This window comes from Pogoniulus pusillus, chromosome 4, assembly GCF_015220805.1.
Source record: "Pogoniulus pusillus isolate bPogPus1 chromosome 4, bPogPus1.pri, whole genome shotgun sequence".
NCBI lineage: Eukaryota > Metazoa > Chordata > Aves > Piciformes > Lybiidae > Pogoniulus > Pogoniulus pusillus.
This window is the reverse complement of record NC_087267.1, coordinates 23,308,249-23,327,447: the sequence shown is the minus strand read 5'-3', so window position 1 is coordinate 23,327,447 and position 19,199 is coordinate 23,308,249. Positions and strand designations below refer to the sequence as shown.

The window sequence follows — 19,199 nt, the reverse complement described above, 5'->3', positions numbered from 1 at the left end:
TCATTTCATGCAATTAGCAGCTGTTCCAGTAAACTTCTATGCTAGTCCTGTCTTTATCTGTTATTGGGGGAAGGAGCTGACTGGCATTAGCCTACAAGCTCTATCATTCCCTGCTCCTAGTCCAGAATCTGGTTAGTGACTTGCAATGTGAATCTCAGTGCCTATACCCTTCGCTGTGAGAGGCAATGCATCTGAGTTCTAGTCTGTCCTGCTTGGTGCCTTCCGTGTCTGTATAATTTTCCACCCATGGTCAGTGGCACTGGCATCTCTGCTATGGCCTAGCAATCTCCCTCTTTTTCTTTTTGCCACTGAGCAGTGGGTGCAAAAGGAATTAACCAGCAAGGCGATGGTGAATACCCCAGCCAGGAACTATCAGCTATCATCTCGAACGCAAACTGTTATCATCAGATGACTAAAAAAATACACCTGTGCGTGTCCATGCCTGTAACAGGGGCAAAAATGGTCCTAAGTCATCCTCGTCATTCTTGCTACCATTTCCATAAACTTTCTGACATCTGTCTTCAGTAGCACAGTATCACAGCAGCACAGTACCATCAGGGTTGGAAGAGACCTCATAGGTCATCAAGTCCAACCCTTCACCACGGGGCTCAAGGTCAGACCATGGCACCAAGCGCCACGTTCCAACCCTTGCTTGACAGTCCCAGGGCACCAGGGACGGCGACTCTACCACCTCCCCGGGGAGCCCATTCCAGTATCCAATCAGTCCCTCAGTGAAGAGCTCTCTCCTCACATCTGGAATTGTCAATACAGCTTCGAGGCTTCGCTGCCTCCCAGCAGGGAAAAAAAAATCTGTAAGAGGAGATAACTCCGGCAGAAAAAAAAAAAATCAGTAAAAGAAACAACGGGCAGGGGGGGAACGGGGCCCCGCGGGCCCTCCACAGGTGGCTAGAGGGGTGGGAGGAGGAGGGGGAGGAGGCCAGCAGCCGCAGCGCCGCTTTTGTCCTTGGCCCTCCATCTCGCCCAACCCCCAGCTGTTTCAGGTCAGCCACCACTTGCCGTTTCCGTCCTTCCCTCCCCCTACCATCAATCCTTACTACACAATATGAAATCTACTCTGAAAACTTCCAAACTGCCGTCTTTCCTCTCAGACTCTTCAAGACAGAGAGAGAGAAAAAAAAAAAGCAGAGGTTAAGCTGTGAGCTATCCAATCGCTAATCCCCCTGTAGCCATACAAATGTAAATCGACCTAAAACTCAGAAACGACCCAAGGAAAACCCACAACCTCTCCGACCCCACCGACCCCATCAGCATCCCCCTCAGTCCCCCAGCTGTTGAAGACTCGCGGGAGACCCATCGGGCACTTGGGATGCAGTCCGTTGGGATGAGGCGGGCGGGGGCGGATCTGAAGACTGTTCCGCCGAGCCGCGGGGAAAGGGAGGGTCCCGAGCCGTCCGGTGCAGTCGCGTCTGCCGTCGGTCATTCTCTTTACCGTCCGTTCCTCTGTACCTTCAGTAACGTCTTTTACCGGCTGAAAACTAAAAGTCCGTGTCCCGTATCACATGCAGCCATCTGTGGGGACGCGCGGGCTACAGCGGCAGATTCGACACAGTACACACAGTGGCAGGCAGCCGCCCTCCGCGCGGCAGGTCCGAAAACTTTTCCAAGCTGAGAAGCGATTGTAACTGGCTGCCGGCGGGTCGCTACGGGCAGCCGCCATCATGGGTGTGTCAGTGAGTCGCTATAGGCAGCCGCAACAACTCAGTCCCAAGCGCATCTCTCCCAGCGCTCCGGTTAGACCGATCAAAAAGTCCTTAGCTTCCTACGCGCAGCCCACAGAGCTGAAGCAAGATGAGACGTCTCTCGGAGACTAAGACTCGTCAGCGGGGACAGAAAACAAAGTCATTCACATAGTGATAAACAATTGCACACGCCCAGTTCTTTTCGGGGGGCTGGCAATGCTTTGCAACGAACAATCAGCAGAGAGTTGATGTGGTCTGCATGCCTCGCGGCAAAGTTGTGCACTCAGAGCGGCTCGCAGGCTCAGCTTCAGTCACAGATGGTACTATAAAGGCAAATCGCCGGCAACCTTGTTGCAAACCGCGTATTGCTGTTGCGGTCAACGTGGCTACAATCGGGTTACCGGGCGCGGAGGCGGGGCGGGCGGCGGGCGACGTGGGTGCCCGCCGGGATCGTACGGCACGCTCATTTTCAACTCCACCACAGAGCTGACAACCTTCCCAGCCACGCCTTTAACGGAAGCAGCTCTGCCGAGACCGAAAAACTGAACCACGGAGCTTTCTTTCTTCGGGACGCTCGGGGCGGGGGCGGAGGAGAAACCTGGCGCCGCACACACGTCAGAGCTGTTTGTAACGGCCGGCAGGGCAAGAAGTACCAGGAAAACCGCCGCTGCCGTGTTTCTTTCGGCTTTCATCCTTAGTAACGCGCGGAGCACCTCCCGCCGGGCGGGACTTAGCTGGCGGGTCGACTCAGAGTCTGTTCTGTTGCTAAGAACCGCGTCCCACAGTGCGTCTCCGACCTCCCACTGCACTTTCTATCTTAAAATCACGGGAGGCTCTTTACGCGCATGACCCTGCGCATACGCCCGGGCCAGCAGCTCTCAGAGCTCAATGTCCGGCGAACTTCTCTCACGAGATAAATACGCCAGCAGATGCAGTGCCCCAGCAAATCCACTGTGGGCCTTACCTGCCTTACACACGGGCTGTTCACTCCGGAAATGAACGTCCAGACTACTGCCACCTCCGGGCAGCGCTACCCGGCCCAGTGGCACGGAATGACGCTTACTCTCTCCGATACGGAGAACGTCCCACAAGTTGATCAGACCCCTCTGTCTTCGGGCCAACCCTCCGGCCCCCAACGCAGTCTCACCTGCGGCCGGCTTGTGTCCTGACTCCTCTGTTCGAGCGCCAGATGTTGGGAAACACGTTCGGTGGAGCGCTATGGGAAGATGACTCTTTGTTCACCAATATGGTTAGATGGTCAAATCCACTTTATTTCCATGATACAGTGACTTATATGCGTTCTAGCAAGAGGCGTGCTCAGCTTAAGATTGGTTACAGTCAGAGGGTCCAGAGTTACATGTAAGGTGTGCATAGGTTAACTTATCACAACATTCTAAGGGTCAGCCTTCCAGACCACCCACTCCAGCCCCCTTGGTTATCTAGTCTCTGCCCACTGCAGCTGTGTGTGGGGTGCTCAGTTGTTTACATCTCAGTTTCCTGGCCTCGCTGGGAACCAAGGACGTTCTCAGCACCAGTTACCCATGTTTGTGACTTTATGTCCTCGACTGGTGAGAAATTCTTCCACACTTTTACACATAAGTCATTGATGTATAAAAGGTCAAGAAAGCATGGAATGGCCTTGGTATCCATTTGTACTACTAAGGCAGTACTTCTGAAGTTCTTGTAAATACACTATTTGATTTGCTGTCACAGCTACTGTACATGTTTGTGTAAAATAAAGAGAATCTTGATGGAGAAAATCTATACACATGATGAGCACATCAATCAGACAGCTTTTCTGATACTCATTAACTGACTGCTCCATAAATTCACTTCCATAATTAGTATTGTTAATTAATCACAAGGACTAGAAAAAATAACATTAACACCATCCAAAGTCTGTAAAGCCTAACAATACAGTATTAAACTCTGTTTTAAAAAAAATATCACTGACCATCAGCCACTAAATCCACAAGCAGTCTGTGTGCCTACTGAATACAGAACTCTGGCAAGCCTCTAGCAACAGGTGACATTTGCAGCTATCAGAGTGGAAGGATGAAGTAAAACTTCTGTTTTCTCACAAGATTGAGAGACTGATTTCTTCCTGTCCAGACTATGGCCTCTAAACATGGTGGTTTGCAGCTAAGTCAGTGTATCCAGGCTGCCCCCAAAATGCATGACTTTCCCTGTGTCTGTATCCTGCTTTCCTATACTGCAGAATGCTAACCTTATTTCTTGCTCACATGCTCAGTCATTAAGAGTGAGGTCAGATTCTCTCCCAAAGCAGGCTCTAATCATGTACGTACAACAAACTTGCGCAAAGTCATAAACTAGCAATTACCAAGGCAATAATGACTCTCTTCTATTTTACTTTTATTCCATTTTACTCCATTTTTCTTTTAAGTGTTTTAGTCTTTACTGTAGACCTCGTTGTAAGATACTCACCATGACTTATTTCTGGCAGTCTAGCAAAATTTCATGAGTAATGTTCAGAGCTTTTATTTCAGCTAAACCTGACATAAATGTCAAGATACAGAAAGAAGAGATGGAGTGATGAAGCAGTGGGGTGACATTAGACTTTCCATTTCAACTGACTTCAAAAGAGTGGCTTATTAGGCACTGTAACATACAAGTAGCTGTAGAGGAACCTACTGATTATTCTGCAAGCTTACTACACACAAGTACATACACAAGTGAAATTTACAGCTGAAGGCTCTACAGTCACCTGCAATTTTGAAAAAGTATAGCAAGGCAATAAGACAAGAAATACAGTCAGCCACACTATTCATACCACTATACTTCTTTTAGATTTAGAGGGTTTAGCCGGGTTTTAACATCTCCTAGCCAATATAAGTTAATAATCCCTTTAACCACCATTTACCAACTCATAAAATAGAAATGGTAAACAGTTAAGATATGCACATTCAAATTATAGGTGATGTAATTTACAAATGAAATTTCCAGGTAATTTTTAAGTCCTCCCTAGATTTAGGAGTTACACCTAACCAGAGGTAAAAAAGAGCATCTTTAGAACCAAGGGAGGGAAAACTAAGGAAAAGTCAAGATGAAGGCAAAACCCTATATTCACTTCTCCTAATTTTAGGTAAAACTTATGAATGCAAGAGAGATATGAGACACTGGAATGTGTCCAGAGAAGGGCAACAAAGCTGGTGAGGGACCTGAACACAAGACCTATGAGGAAAGGCTCATAGGAAGCTGGGGTAGCCTGGAGAAGAGAAGGCCCAGGAGTAACCTCATTGCTGTCTACAACTACCTGAAGGGAGGCCAGGTGGGAGTCAGTCTCTTCTCCCAAGCAACCAGCTGCAGAACAAGTGGACATAGTCTCAAGCTGTGCTGGGGAGGTATAGGCTGGATGTTAGGAGGAAGTTCTTGACAGAGAGTGATTTGCCATTGGAACAGGCTGCCCAGGGAGGCAGTGGAGTTGCCGTCCCTAGAGGTGTTCAAGAAAAGACTGGATGAGGCACTTAGTGCCATGGTCTAGTTGATTAGATAGGGTTGGGTTGATAGGTTGGACTGGATGATCTTGGAGGTCTCCTGCTAGATTCTATGAATTCAATCCCTTCATAATGGAAACAGAGTGATCCATAATGCTACTGGAGCTTTACCTCTATTTTGATGCCCATGGCATGAATCACAACCAAACTGGCATCATCTGTATTTCTATAGGCCTAAAAGATGGTTCTCTGACAACTGACTTAGGAGTTCTATTTCCATATAGCAAACTTTGTGACCTAAACTGCACTCTCCACTGAGATATGCAAGTAGGAAGTAAAGCCACCTCAGATTTCACTCATGGTTGTGAGTAGGAGAGAGGGACAAGAAGCACCTCTAGGATTCAACTCAGCTCTCTTAATACATCAGAATTTTACAACTTTCCAGCCCAAAAGAGTGTCTGGCATATAATGAAATAGAATACATTATTGTAACAGAGAAATATAAAACTACATACTTTTAAAAAGTAGCTTTTGAGATAGAAAAAGAAAAGTGATCCTATCATCTTAAAAAGAAATTTTCTATGTTTTCACATTCAAAGATGAAATAGCTTTGTCTATTGGTTATTCACTCTGTATTAATTCAAAGATACACACCTACCTTTATGGTAACATTTCCTTTTGTTATTTTTCTCATATTGAAGCCTACCGTAGGAATCATATCTTCTGTGAACTGCCCCGACTAGAATAAAAAAAAAAAAAAAGTAAAAATATTATAAAATAGTTGACACATAACAGTTAAGTTTCTAATTTGCAATCTATTTTTTTTTAAATTTTACACAACAGTATAAACTAAGCCATTTATTTTCTGCAAGAAAACTGTCCAGCATTCCATTGTCACACCAAGGAAGGCTGCTCCACTTCAGCCCCTTTAAACATCTTTTATTCTCCTCAGCAACAAAGATCACTCCAGAAACCACGTAATTATTCATCTGATCCTTCAGCAAACCAGGAAGCAACATGGTTAAAATACAGAATCACAGAATATTTTAGGCTGGAAGGGGCCTTTAAAAGTCACCTAGTCCAACCCCCAAGATAAAATATGACAAAACTGATTACACAAGACTAAACAAGGTTTACGCCTTGTAGATCCTCTCTACCTTAACAATGGTTTAACTCACAAGAACTGCACACACACCTACCCACTACAGAAGACAGTTTTTGAGGAGAAAGGAGAAACACAAATCTCAGTAGATAACTCATTATTAAATCAAAATGATAAAAAACTTATTATGTCTTCTAGGCACGGGGAATTAAGATGGTTACTTAACAGTTCTGCCTGCATGGAGACCCAGGAACTCTCTGCAACACCCAGAGCAGTCATCTAGAAAGGAAAGCAGGACTTTCTGGATTTAGTACCACCCTTTCACACCTATCTGCCCACATTCTCTTCACCCACCCCATCACTCCATGTGTCCCGAGGTTTTAACTGAAGAAAATACAGGTATTTGGATATGGAAGCAGGCATGGTCCCAAGAGATCACTCCTACATGAAAAGCTTCAGACTATACTGGGGGAGCCTCACTACACACATTGTCACGCACTACTCCCAGTGCTACTCTTTTCTCTGTAAATTTTCTGCAGCCTTTCTTTGTAGCAGAGTGAGAACACACTGTCCCCAGTTTGTGTTCACAAAATAAGATTAATTATTTTTTATCTGGAACTTTAAAAACAATGTAACCTTTGATGGTCACTTGATTCTCTCAAGAAATTTCGGGGTTTGGAATTAGATCCTTCAGGCAAGAAAGAACTTCCATCAATTACCTGGCTAACCCCTATGTAAACCTTCTTGCTATATTTTGTCCTATAAATCTTTCACATCTTTTGTTTCTGAAAGCCTATTCTATCCTTCCTTTTTCCTTGTTTCAGTGACTTGTCAATAGCAGTAAGAAAAAGACTGTGAAGATAAATGCACCTGCAGTCTGATACAGATACTCAGCAGTGACAGAAGTTTTCAACTGGATGGACTAAGACAATTAGCTACCACCTCCTGTAGTAGGTATTGGCCTAATTTGTTAAGATATATAGTACACTTATTCATGGAGGACAGATATATGAACAGATATGATGACATAAACCCTGAGAATGTAGCATCATTACTCAAGCAGAAGAACACTTGGGAATCCAGTCAGCCAACTCAGGAGGCTATTATTTAAACAAACTCACAGAAAGCCACTGACCTGCAAAACGGACCTCAAAACTCGTGCAGAGCTATGAAGTAGGTATACTTATTACAGCGCTGGGTGCAGGCAGGATTGCTCCATCAATCCTGCACACCCTATGTGTTTATGTTGTAGGAGCATGCATACTCATAATGAGAGGTACCATTATCACAATTATTTCTTGTGAGTGCATTAACATAGGTATTTTCCCACTCTCTGCCCCAGTTCCACACTTCCGCCCGGTGGTCATCTGAGATGAATGCCAGCAGTCTTCCTCACAGGACTTTTTCATCTTTGATCAGCAGGCCTCTCTTACTTGCTGAAGTCAGGATATCTCTGGTTCTCTTTTATCTCTCTGCTTTCCTTGGTCAGGGTAGATCTGGGCCTTTACAAGATTACATATCACAGATCTCAAACTAGTAGCTGCAGACACTTCTGCAGTGGTTGCTATTTAGGTTTGCATATTATCAACTACTATAACCAAACATTTCTACAAAGTTTGGTACTGTGTAGCTTGCTACAGACATCCTCAAAAACGTGCATCTGGTCTGTAAAGCCATTTACCAGCACTCCTTGATTTTTCTTTTATCACCATGATTCTACTTTTGTCAGCAGATTATACATCATATGTAACATGCTAAACTGGAAGATAAAAATAACTATAAAAAAAAAGAAAATTGTAAACCTCTCTGGAATTGAGGATTGAATGCAAAGAATTAGTGTCCCATAGTGTCTTTAGTCCTCCATTTTGGTTGAAGAGAACTAGCTACAATGAAAGCATTACATTTAAAGTTCTTCATTTTCTCACACAATGAAGAAAAAATACTATTTTGAATATTTTGACCACATTAACCCAAAAGCTCTGATTAGTGTGTTTTGTTTCAAGTACTGTAAGCACCATAAGCTACAAAATCTGTTTCATTTAGCTTGCTAAGTAAGTTATACACAATAAATTACCTACTTTTGTGAATATTCAAGATATGGAAACTAAAAACTCTAACACAAGTTTATTGCTAGACAGCAGTAAAAAAAAAGCACATCCTGACACAGATGAAAATAACTCATTTGTTTGCAATGTCCTTTTTAAATGTTTCTGAATTTTGGGATGACAATGAACACTGTCATTACCCCCTATGGTATCAACAACCATGGGTCAGATTCTATTCCATATCATCAGCACACACACAGAGCAAGAAACAGTGATGTTACTCAAAGTTTCCACCAGTAACAGAAGACAAAATAGGATTCAAATTCTTCATGGAGGAGACTATCTCAAAGGGTGTTTATTCAGTGTTAGCATGATAGGATCTCTGATATTATCGCCAAGTGGAAAAAATAGCAATTCCCTACCATTTGCTTTTATGATCTACTGCAGTTTCCATTTTCAGCAGCAAGTATTTTGTAACAATTACGATTATCTTGTCAGTTTAGCTACAAACACACAGAGCTCCCTGCTTGCCAACCCCTGTATCAACTGCATTTTAGAGTAAGCTATTACCAACTGATTTATCCTAAATTGTTTACTCCCAAATTCTTCAACCACCTTCTTTTGGTGACTAACACAGATGTCATCTCCTGAACGAAAGACCCAAAAAACCTCCAAAACCTGCATCCCATGACACTGCCCAAATCAGAAAATGTGGATGTCTGGTAAAGTATTCTTAAGTAATACAACTGCTGGCAAAATCAGACCTTCTGTAACAGCAGTGCTCTGGTATTCAAGGTTAGCACAAGAAGGTCAAACACATATGATGCCAACTTACTGGTGGAGTAGTGAATGCAGAGTCACACACTAATTCTAATGCCACATGCTACTGTTACAGAGGCCTTTAAACTGCTGTGTTCTTCTTTGTTCTGTTTATGAATCAATCCAAGGAGTAATATAATTTGTCATGTCATCTAGCTCTTCCTCATGAAGAGACTACCCTTGGGACACAAACACTTCCAAGAGACAACAGCTGTGTTATCAAGACTATATGAGCACCTAACAAATATACCAGTTCCAGATATTTTATGAGTATTGATTCCTGATGCACTAGAAGACATAATTTCATTGTGCACTCTTCCCACCTCATTCTTTTTTCTCCTGCTCTCTACTTCTTCACTCAAATTCACAATCTATTTTTCCCATAATCCATAATTATATATGAACATAAATAAAAAATACCATGTAATTATGCCACTGTTGCCTCAATCTCTTTGACTTAGGCCATACAGCCCCCAGTTTGAAATGCAGTGTTTTTTCAGGACAAGGACTGAAGAATATCTGGAACATTTATCTTGGTGCAGGTGATGCTGCAATACCTCGAACAGCAGTGATCACCTCACAGAACAGGGTATGTACTTCATGACTACTGGTAATCATATTTAGCATATGTCTTTGTTTCCATCTTCCAATGGTTAAGTAACTCTTCAGGATGGACCCAAACACCAAAAGGCAGAACGCACATCAAAGATGAGGCACACATTTCAGTATGGTGACAAGGTGGAAAACATCATGGTAGGTGTCAGCATGCACCACACACAGTGGGAAGGTGTGGCTGGGATAAAGGGAACGCCAAAATCAGACTTGAAAGATGGGAAACAGCTATCAAGGAATTGTAGCAAGCATTGATATTGATGCAGCTGATGGGAGGGGAGAATTCAGTGACAGGGCACTTGTGGCCTTGGAGGCTTCACGATGTATTCCGAGTTACTGGATATGCCGGTCATGTAAACCTGCAGGAGTCTGTGCCCAGGAATATGCTTTGAGACGGGCCTGCTTTGCAGCCAGACGCAGGAGGCATTTTCTTTGGCCTTCATAAAACAATTTCACACACATCTGAAACTGCTGTGAGATCCTCGTGGTTGCAATAGGTTCAAGGGCTTTCCTCCCACCAGCTGCTTCCCCTCCGTCCGCAGTGCTTTGCCGTAACACCTCACGACAGGAGGCGGCCCCGCTGCATGCATTAGAGGCGAAATCCGCACTTGTTGCCAGTGCGAGCACAGAAAAGTGGGCAGCTCGGGGAAGGCGAACCCTCCAGCCATGCCAGATTGCCGGGCCAATGTCCCCCGGCCTCGCCACCGCCCAAAGGCGACTCCTCCCGCTTCCCGCGGACCGCCGCCCTGAAAGCCCCCCGCCCTGCCCTGCCCTGCTCTGCTCTGCCCCAGTGCCTGGCCAGCGAGGTGGCCGGGCGGCAGCAGCGTACCCCTAGCACGGTGAGCAGCGTGGTCTTGCCCGAGTACTGCAGCCCCACCAGGGTGAGCTCCATCTCCTCCTTCCAGAACAGCGAGCGCAGCCACTCCAGCAGCCGCGCCACCAATGCCAGCATCCCGGCCAGTGCCCCCGACCTGCGGCAGGCACCCAGCCCCACCGGCACCGCTTCGCTGCTAGGCATACTTGCGCGGGGCTAGGCGACACTGCGCCAGGACGGGCCAGGCCACGCCAGACGACGGAAGGATCCGAAGAGAGACGGGGGTCAGCTCCGGCGAGGCTGCGCGGGGAGCCAAGAGCCAGGCAGGCCCCTCACGTGATAACGCCACCGCCCTTCTCCCGCTGCCACTTGCTGCAGACGAGGGAGGGGTCAGGGTTGGTTTGGCCCGTCCGGGGGCGGGGGAATGGCGAGGGTACTCTGCAGGGTGATCGGACGGGCTTGCGCGAGTCTGGGGCGGGTGGAGGGGCGGCCGTCGCATGAGATGACGGAACCGCGGCCGCAGCGGGGGGCGGGCAGAACTACTGCCACCCGACTTGGTGAGTGGGCCCGGGCTCGAGACGTGGCGGGGAAAGTAGATGGAGCGGCGTCTCTTCAGTGCTTATGGTTTTTATCAGTGTCATGAAGGCACCGCAATCCCCATGGAGCAGAAGAGTGGCTGCGAGCACCGCAATGTATAGATGGGGCACCGTGGATCGTGTTAGGTAGACAGCTGGTCCTGGCGGGGGTGCGACAGGCTGGAGTCCGGTTTAGGCCTGCCTCCACTGGCTGGCAGCCCAGCACCCCGCAGCCAATAAGGGATCGCTGAGGCCTACGAGTGCATCTCTGGCTTGAGAAGATTGACAGGATCAATTCTGTAGATCCTTCACCTTTAGTGATAGTGGTTCTCAGTGTCCTAGAACCTCCACTCTTCCCATGACATTCTTGAATTGGTCATTATATAGAAACAGGCTTTAAGATCCCGAGTTTATCGTGATTTTAATTGTGTTCATCTCTGACAGTTTTTGGGAAGTCTGCTATAGCACACTGCCTTGCTTTAATAGGAGATGCTTGCAGTGGTGATTTTTTATGGGATACATAATTTTACCAGGAGACTTATGCCTGCACTGAAAAAGTGGCATTTAGTCTGCAGTCTTGACACACACAATTGGGCTCATTTTCTCTATAAATACTGAGCTGTCACTTAATCTGTATCCGGCTGCCAGTCTCTGAGGTTGTCACGAAAATTATATATGATGCTAATATTACAGGTGAGGTTCTAAAAGGCTACAATGCTGATGGTATTGATTGATGAGGGGCTTTCATAAAGGTATAAAATAAAGCACTTTAAAAAATTTGATATGAATACTGTGGTGGAAAAATAGCAGCTTCATCAAAATCACTCTCTTTTTAGAGATTACAAGTCAGCTCTTTAGAGAATGTAGTTTGGCTGAGCTTCATTGGTTATGGTCAGACCCACAAGAACTGAAGATCCTTGCATCTTAGCTGTCAGTAACAAGCTGTTTCTGGTGCTACTTTGAAGCTGAAAAACTTCAGTGTATTTTCATTTGCCTGATTGTGGGCTACAAGTCAACATGACTCATAGTGTGATTCTATCTTTTTTTTTAATAGATACTCATTTATTTGCCTCTTTTTAATTTAAGGACTACCTTTCCATTTGGAAAATTGACACTGGAGCTAGCCCGGTCACCCAGTGCTGATGTGAAGAATTATTTCTTCAATGCTATACTTTCCCTCCAGCAAACTCTGGAGGAAAGCTGACAGATTTCAGTGTTGAGTCCCAGTTTCCTCTGTAGCTTAAGGAGCTGCCCCTTGATAGAGGTAGTCCCTTCGTTCCTGCTGCTGTTCCCCAGTACTGATGTTTTGGGATAGAACGAGCATTTTGTATTCCACTCTTAAAACGGAGTATTATTATGATGTCTGCAGCAGTTTCAGAGCACAATACAGCTCTCAAAGTTTCCTGAAATCTTTCTGTGGCCACCTTTGAAAGAGAAGAGGCTGACCTTGACCCTACATTGGAGGAGAGCACGGCAGGACTATGCTGTCTTACTTGCTTAGTAGCAGCCAGATGGACAAAGAGAACGTGCCTATTATCTTCCTTTCAGCTAGCAGTCACATATTTACCAGCCATTAACCATTTATGCTAAACATAACTGGGGAATCACTGGAGATGTGGGTAGAAAGTTGACATTGAGATTAATGGATTATTCTGTTTGGATAGGCAAAAGGACCAGGAAATAATTCATAGGCAAAACACTATTTTTTTTTTGTTTGTTTTTCAGTTATGTATCTTACATTTTTATTTTTCCAAAGTTGTTTCAGTCAAAACAATTATCAAAAATTAAGTGAATAGATGAAGTATTTATGGCTGTCTTAAAACTGAAAAATAAAAGGATTTCTCCTATCTCCACATATCAAACAACTGGCAATGTGTGGAATAAAGACAGTCCATTTGTCAGAGTGGTTTCTGGGAATTAAGTGGTTCTGCTAACTGCAGGGGGGGAATTCTCACTTAAAATTTAGAGAACAGTCTATCATTTGCAAGAATGTTTAAATTCTGCAGTTGTACAGATTGTTGCCACTTAAAGGAACAGTACATCACAGATACCATAACACATTTTGAAAAATATATTGCAGTCATACCCTCATATGAGGCTAGCAGAGGTTAAGCAGGTAAATTCTAAAGCATTAATGCAGCTGTACACTGACTGGAGTCTTTTATTACAGGTTCTGTGGAGTCAAAATACATGAAAGATTCTTGAAGTGTTTGTCCAGGTTCAAAGATCTGTTATATTAGTCTAAAATCTGTACATCTTTTACAAAACTGTATTCTTTATTTTGAAGTTTGGAAATAGAATATTCTATGTAAAATACTGCTAACTTGCTATAATTAGCAGTTTGGGAGGCATTTGTTCTTGTAGCTAAAAGACATAGCTAGGACACAGAAGGCCACAAATCATTACCCATGTGACTGTAGATGAGCTACTGAATCTGGGAAACATTTAGCCATCAATAAAGTATTTCACTTTTCTGTCTTGTCTATTGAGCTTTACGTACTTGGGAACAAATTTAGCAGTGTAACAGGGCCATGCAGCATCTAGCATATTGCTTCTTCCAAGTGCTCTTCTCTGAAGTGTTAGGAAATTAGCTTTCTGCATTGCAGAGACCTATTTGTGCTATGAAAAATTTCAGATGGTGGTGACCTGAACCAGTACTGCATATCCAGATATCTCCACATTTGAAGAGAAAAAAGGTGTTTGGGCCCTAAATCTCTACTTCGAGGTACTACAAAAGAGGTCAGATAACATTTTCTGTAGTTTTAAGAAAGTACCTTAGTGATAGCTGAAGATCTTAATGAGGAGAGGCTTGTAGCTGAATGAATTATCTAGAGAGGATGGCATGAGAAGACATGGTGTCTCTCATATTTTGAGTTTCTTGTAATACACAAAACGTTTAAGAAACGTAGATTTTTTCTGCCAATGAGACACTGCATTAGTGAGAGACTAGCCATCTTTTCTGCTTGTAGGCCAGAGTCAAGAAGCTGCTTTGTAAAAGATAATGGAAAGACTACTGAACTTGCCAGTGAAAGCACTGTAATATGCCAGTGTCTGTGTTCATCACCCATGCCTTCTGCTAGCTTGCACATCAGAGACTCTTCAGAATGTATCTTAAATTTCTGTCATGCTCCAATGAGGGAAGAGATAAAATGAGTTTTCTGTAAGGATTGTTACACTGGCAGAGTGGGACAGATCAAAGTTTTTAACTCAAGAACTCTGCATCATGGATTCCTAATTTTGGTATGTGCAGCACATAATGAAACAGTGTATAGGCTATCCAAATAGTCCAAGTCTGTTATTAGTCCAGTGCCCTTAGTTACTAGCTGTCCCAGAAGTAAGGTGCTTCGTGCTGTTTTGTGACATTGACAGTATTATTGTTATGGGACTGCAATGTACCCTTATTCTCCCTTTGAATGGGTGTTTAGGTCCCTGCCTCAAGAAATCATCACTTGGCAATGGCAACCTATTGTCTTATCTCACTCTGCTAGTAGCCTGAGGGAGCACTGCGTTCCAGAAAGAGATTGCCAATTTATGGTATAATTCTTCTGCAGGATCTTGAAGTTCTGTTGAATAAGTATATTTTCTGATAGGAAAACAAAAGCAGAGCAGGGTTACTGCATATTGTCTGATGTCCATATATATATATGCAGCTGAACACAACACTCTGTAATTATATGCACAGGAGCAAGATGCTGGCTGACTGTATAAAGTAGTGAATTTACATTAATTTTCATAATGTCTGATTACTAATCAATAAATACCTTAGTTATAAACTAAAGGTTATACAAGCCTACACTGGAAAATGTCATCTAATTGCTACTAGCCAATGAGAACTATAATCAATATACTGTGATCATGGTAACACAGTCATGAACATAGTGAAATTGTGTATTATTGTCTTAAGGCTGCTAATATTGATAGATGCCCTTTACTTTCTCATATGTAACAAGAGAACAGCAAATACAGGAAGATTTTGTAGTCTTGGGTGCTACTGACAATGAAGCAGCTGTGAAAGATTCAGAACATCCACATGAAAGAACCCCTGATCCTTGACAGGCATACAGAAAAACTTATGACCAATCTGGAGTAATGCATGGTTTTATATGACTGTACTAACAAAGAAAAATACCATGATGCTGGGCTAAATTTTAGTGGAGTCTTTCCAGAAAGACAGACAGAAGGCTCTGGGATATCCACAGCTTGGGAAGCAATTAGAAATGTTAACAGATGAAGTTAGACTGGTCAGTTTTTTTAATCTGTTTATAGCCACCAGTACAGTGGTTTTCAGTAGGGTCGGTGAAAACCCTGCCAACAAAGAACAGCAATAAAAGGTAGTTATTTAAGAAAGATTAAATCATTGTTAAATAAAGCAGTAATTTTTTTTCTTTAAGCCATGCAGTAAATGTAATTTTCTGTATGTCTTGAAATCTCATACGCTGATTTTGCACACTATTTTGCTTTGGCAGAATGAGTACCTGCCAGTGCAAAGGGACTAGCAGAATCAAGTGCACACAGAAGGGACTGTAAATAATTTTTCAAGTAAGTATGAAGCATGCATGCTTATTTGACAGAGTTTGTCTTCTTAAAAAGGTCATCAATGCTCCATAACAGGCCATGCTTTCAAATTATGTAATACTGTTTTTATTGTCTTGTTTGTATTGAAAAGTGGTGGATAGGTACCTGCATAAATCTAATTTATGTCTAGGAGTTTAGTGCATATTGCGTAGGTCTGAAATATTCCACACAATTCTTTGCTGATGTATATCCAACAGAGTGTCCCAAGGTGATTCAGGGATTAAAGCAAATTTTGCTGTACTCATTGGGATGCTAGTCACATCCTAGGCTGTCTACAAAATTTTCTTATTGGTCTGTCTCTCAAAATCTGTCTCCATGTTTTTATTTTTAATGCAGAGAAGAAAGATATTGTAAGGCAGGGACAAAGTAGACTGTGATCTCACTTCTGTCCAGATTCTATGAGTTCAAATAGGCATCTCTCAAAAGTGTTGATATCTTTGAGTGTCACTGAATAGGCAACACAATAAACTTGGTCCAGATTCTTGATAGAGAAGCAGAATTTCAATTAAAATTATAGCAAAATTTCTAGGCATTGAAGTAGCATACTTGAGGTAGTGAAATTACTTTAGTTTAGACCATCAAACCTATTTTAGCATTTCCCGGTTCCTAAGTGTGGCCCAGAAGGGAGAAGTACAAAATAATGAATGGCAAACAAAGGTAAATGAACATTCCCTTAGTACTTAATATTTTAAATAACACAAGAACACAAGAAACTGAAACTATAAGGCTAGAGAGACAACTACTAATGATTACAGGAAATACAGCAAATGGAAGGTCATTGTTTTTGGAGGGGAGGGTCCACTTTAGGAGAATACATGTTTGTCTTTTAATGTAAGACAGTCATCAGTAATGCAAGGCATAGCACCTCTTTTCTTCTTTACTTACTTCATAGACTTTCTGACCCTATAGTGGCTTCTTCACATAGAATATAGGCAAGACAAATGTAATACAGAGCAAATTAATATATTTGGAAAATATATTAATTTTACATGGCACATAGCTGGCCTGAATCTCATTATGGTAAGTTTGTAGGATGTAAAGCTTGAATTGCAGAAACATGTAGGTAACATAGATATCCCAAATGAATGTTCAAAAGGTGATTGGCAAAGCTCTGCACATCAAAGCAGAAGACAGCTAGTTATTTTTGCATACAGCTTAGGAAGACGCATTTCTGTGGAGAGTTTTATTGCAATACTCAGTTTTCCTCTCACCTTACTTTCCGGTACTGGTTGCTCCTAAGAAAAAAAGAGACTGGAACAGGTGGCTAAGTCTAATTAACAAATCAACTACCCTGTTCCTTTGTCTTTACAATGTGCCTCTGGGAAAGGTTGTATTAAATGCCAGGTAGGTAGAAGCTGTTGAATGGAAGAGACTCGTCTGTCCACATTCCCCACTGTTTCACTCTTCCATTTCTGCAATTCACTTCTTCTGGGAGGTCCTGGGTGCTCTGTCTTAACTCTTCAGTGATTTTAACTTCTCATTCTTCCTTTTCTGGTCGTTTCACGCTTTCTCCATCAGAAATGCTTCATGTGCTATTACTTGCCTGAAAGAAATGCATCTAGATTTTGTGGACCTGTGAGCTCTGATACCACTCAGAGGACTAGATAGAAGCAAGCCTAACTTCAGGAAACCTTGCCAAACATTTAACAAAGCCTTTGAACTAGAACCCTGTGTGCCAATGTAAAGTTTTGTCCACGTTGAGGTGTTCTGCTGGAAAAATAAAACTTGATGTAAATCATGCAACACGTACTCAGGCATTACCAGCAATGTTTCCAGTTTTTAGAAATCCTTTGATATTCACCACAAGTGGAGTGTGAAAGAGAGGGACCTCAGGTACAGAAATTATGATACCATGGCTTTTGTATAACCAGGAGCAAGATAACCAGTATCAAAGCATCAGTGAAAAAAACCATGTTTTTCACAGAGGTGATCAAAACTAGCTGGCTTCTTTTGTGCCAGTATATATTTTTATTCCTGATTCTGCTTGAAACATTAATGGCAGAAATAGCTTTGATTTGTGGACTCAACATAATAACTGCAATGAGAAAATCCTTCCTCTTGATAGCTTGCTGCCCAAAAGCCATAAAAGATCATTTTCCATTAAAGGCTGCATCTGTATTTCTGCATGTCCATTATGACTGACAACCTGAAAATTCAAAGGCAATGGATATAATATGTGTTGACTGCTAGATTAATGCACAGTTTTTTGTAAGTAAAGGGGAAGTATATCGAATTCAGGTACTTCCATTAGTGAGGCAGATGGCTACTGCAAGAGGTGGTGACTTCTTTATGCAGACCATGCCTAGCTCTAGGGAGAATTTTTAATGTGTTCATGCCAGCAGCCACCCTTCACCCATTAGCAGTCTAGCCATGTATTAAGCATCTGACATAATAATTTTTAAAGGTTATTTTATCAAATAAATAGCAGTTAATTGCTTCTAAATGCTTAAATTGACTATATTAGACTCCTGACATTGTACTGGGGATAATTCTCTCCTGAGTTATCTCTGCTATTTTCACGTTCCTTTTGGCACTGGAATAATACTAAGTCTTAGTTGTGTTGCAAAGTGGATTAAAAAGTGGCCCTGATCACAAGCACTGGAAGTGTAAGAAGGGGAGTTCCATGTCTTGTCTGTCAGTCATTTTGCAGCGTCTACTGCTGCTTTTTCCTAAGGGACAAACTGGTTTCCACTAAAGACACCACTTGAAATAGACACAGAAAAAGTCTCATGCTCACAGACTTTTGTCCAAAAAAGTTCATTGTTGTACAGGGAGGTGATGGAGGCCCCATCCCTGCAAGGTCAGGCTTGATGGGACTCTGAGTAAAGTCATTGTGTTGGAGATGTCTCTGCTTACTGCAAAAGGGTTGGACCTTTAAAGATCTCTTCCAAGCCAAACCATTCTATGATTCTATGAGATGGAACAGACAGTCAGATCCAGTAGCTACGACTGGCTGGATAGAGAATCTAGAGCTAGTGACCAGTGCTGGTAGGGAGTGCAGAGGCAGATCACATGAGTTGTGATAACTGGCCAGGCAGAACAACTGAATACTAAGGAGGGAAGTACCTGAAGGAAGGGCTTGGGAGAAGAGGAGAAGAGAGAAAGAAGGGTAAACTGCTACACAGGAAATTTTAAATAAAGAACCTATAATATTTGAAGTCAACATTTAAATTGAAGTTGGAACCTCTTGAAGAGTTAGGAATATGTTTAATTGACAAGAAAAAAACACAATGTCCTTGTGGATATTGTTTAAAAGTGGAGAAACATTACATTAGTCAGATAAGTTTTCATATGGAATAAAATTAATTCTTACAGAGAGCATGAAGCCTTTTGACTGTTGAGATGTATTTAACTGGCCTACTTTGAACATAGAAAACGTCTTTTTTTTTTTTTTTTTCAAATGTAACTGATAAAATGTTCACTGTAAAAAAATATTCCCTAGTCTGGATTATCCTTTCATATGGTATAATCATTATATAGAGTATATCTTTGCCACAAAACT

General features: G+C 42.7%; 1 protein-coding gene across 2 annotated transcripts in view; it reads right to left on the bottom strand.

The window, feature by feature from the left end:
* LOC135174812 (ADP-ribosylation factor-like protein 8B) overlaps positions 1–11,028 on the bottom strand; it is a 31,489-nt gene extending 20,461 nt beyond the window's left edge. The window contains exons 1-2 of one of the 2 annotated variants that reach the window (XM_064142366.1): positions 10,563–11,028; positions 5,814–5,894 (exon numbers count right to left, since the gene is read on the bottom strand). In XM_064142366.1, coding sequence (XP_063998436.1) covers positions 5,814–5,894; positions 10,563–10,751 — 270 coding nt within the window. In that variant the 5' untranslated portion in view covers positions 10,752–11,028. The remainder of the gene's footprint in view (positions 1–5,813; positions 5,895–10,562) is intronic. The other variant, XM_064142365.1, reaches the window with a different exon arrangement.
* Positions 11,029–19,199: the final 8,171 nt, after the last annotated feature.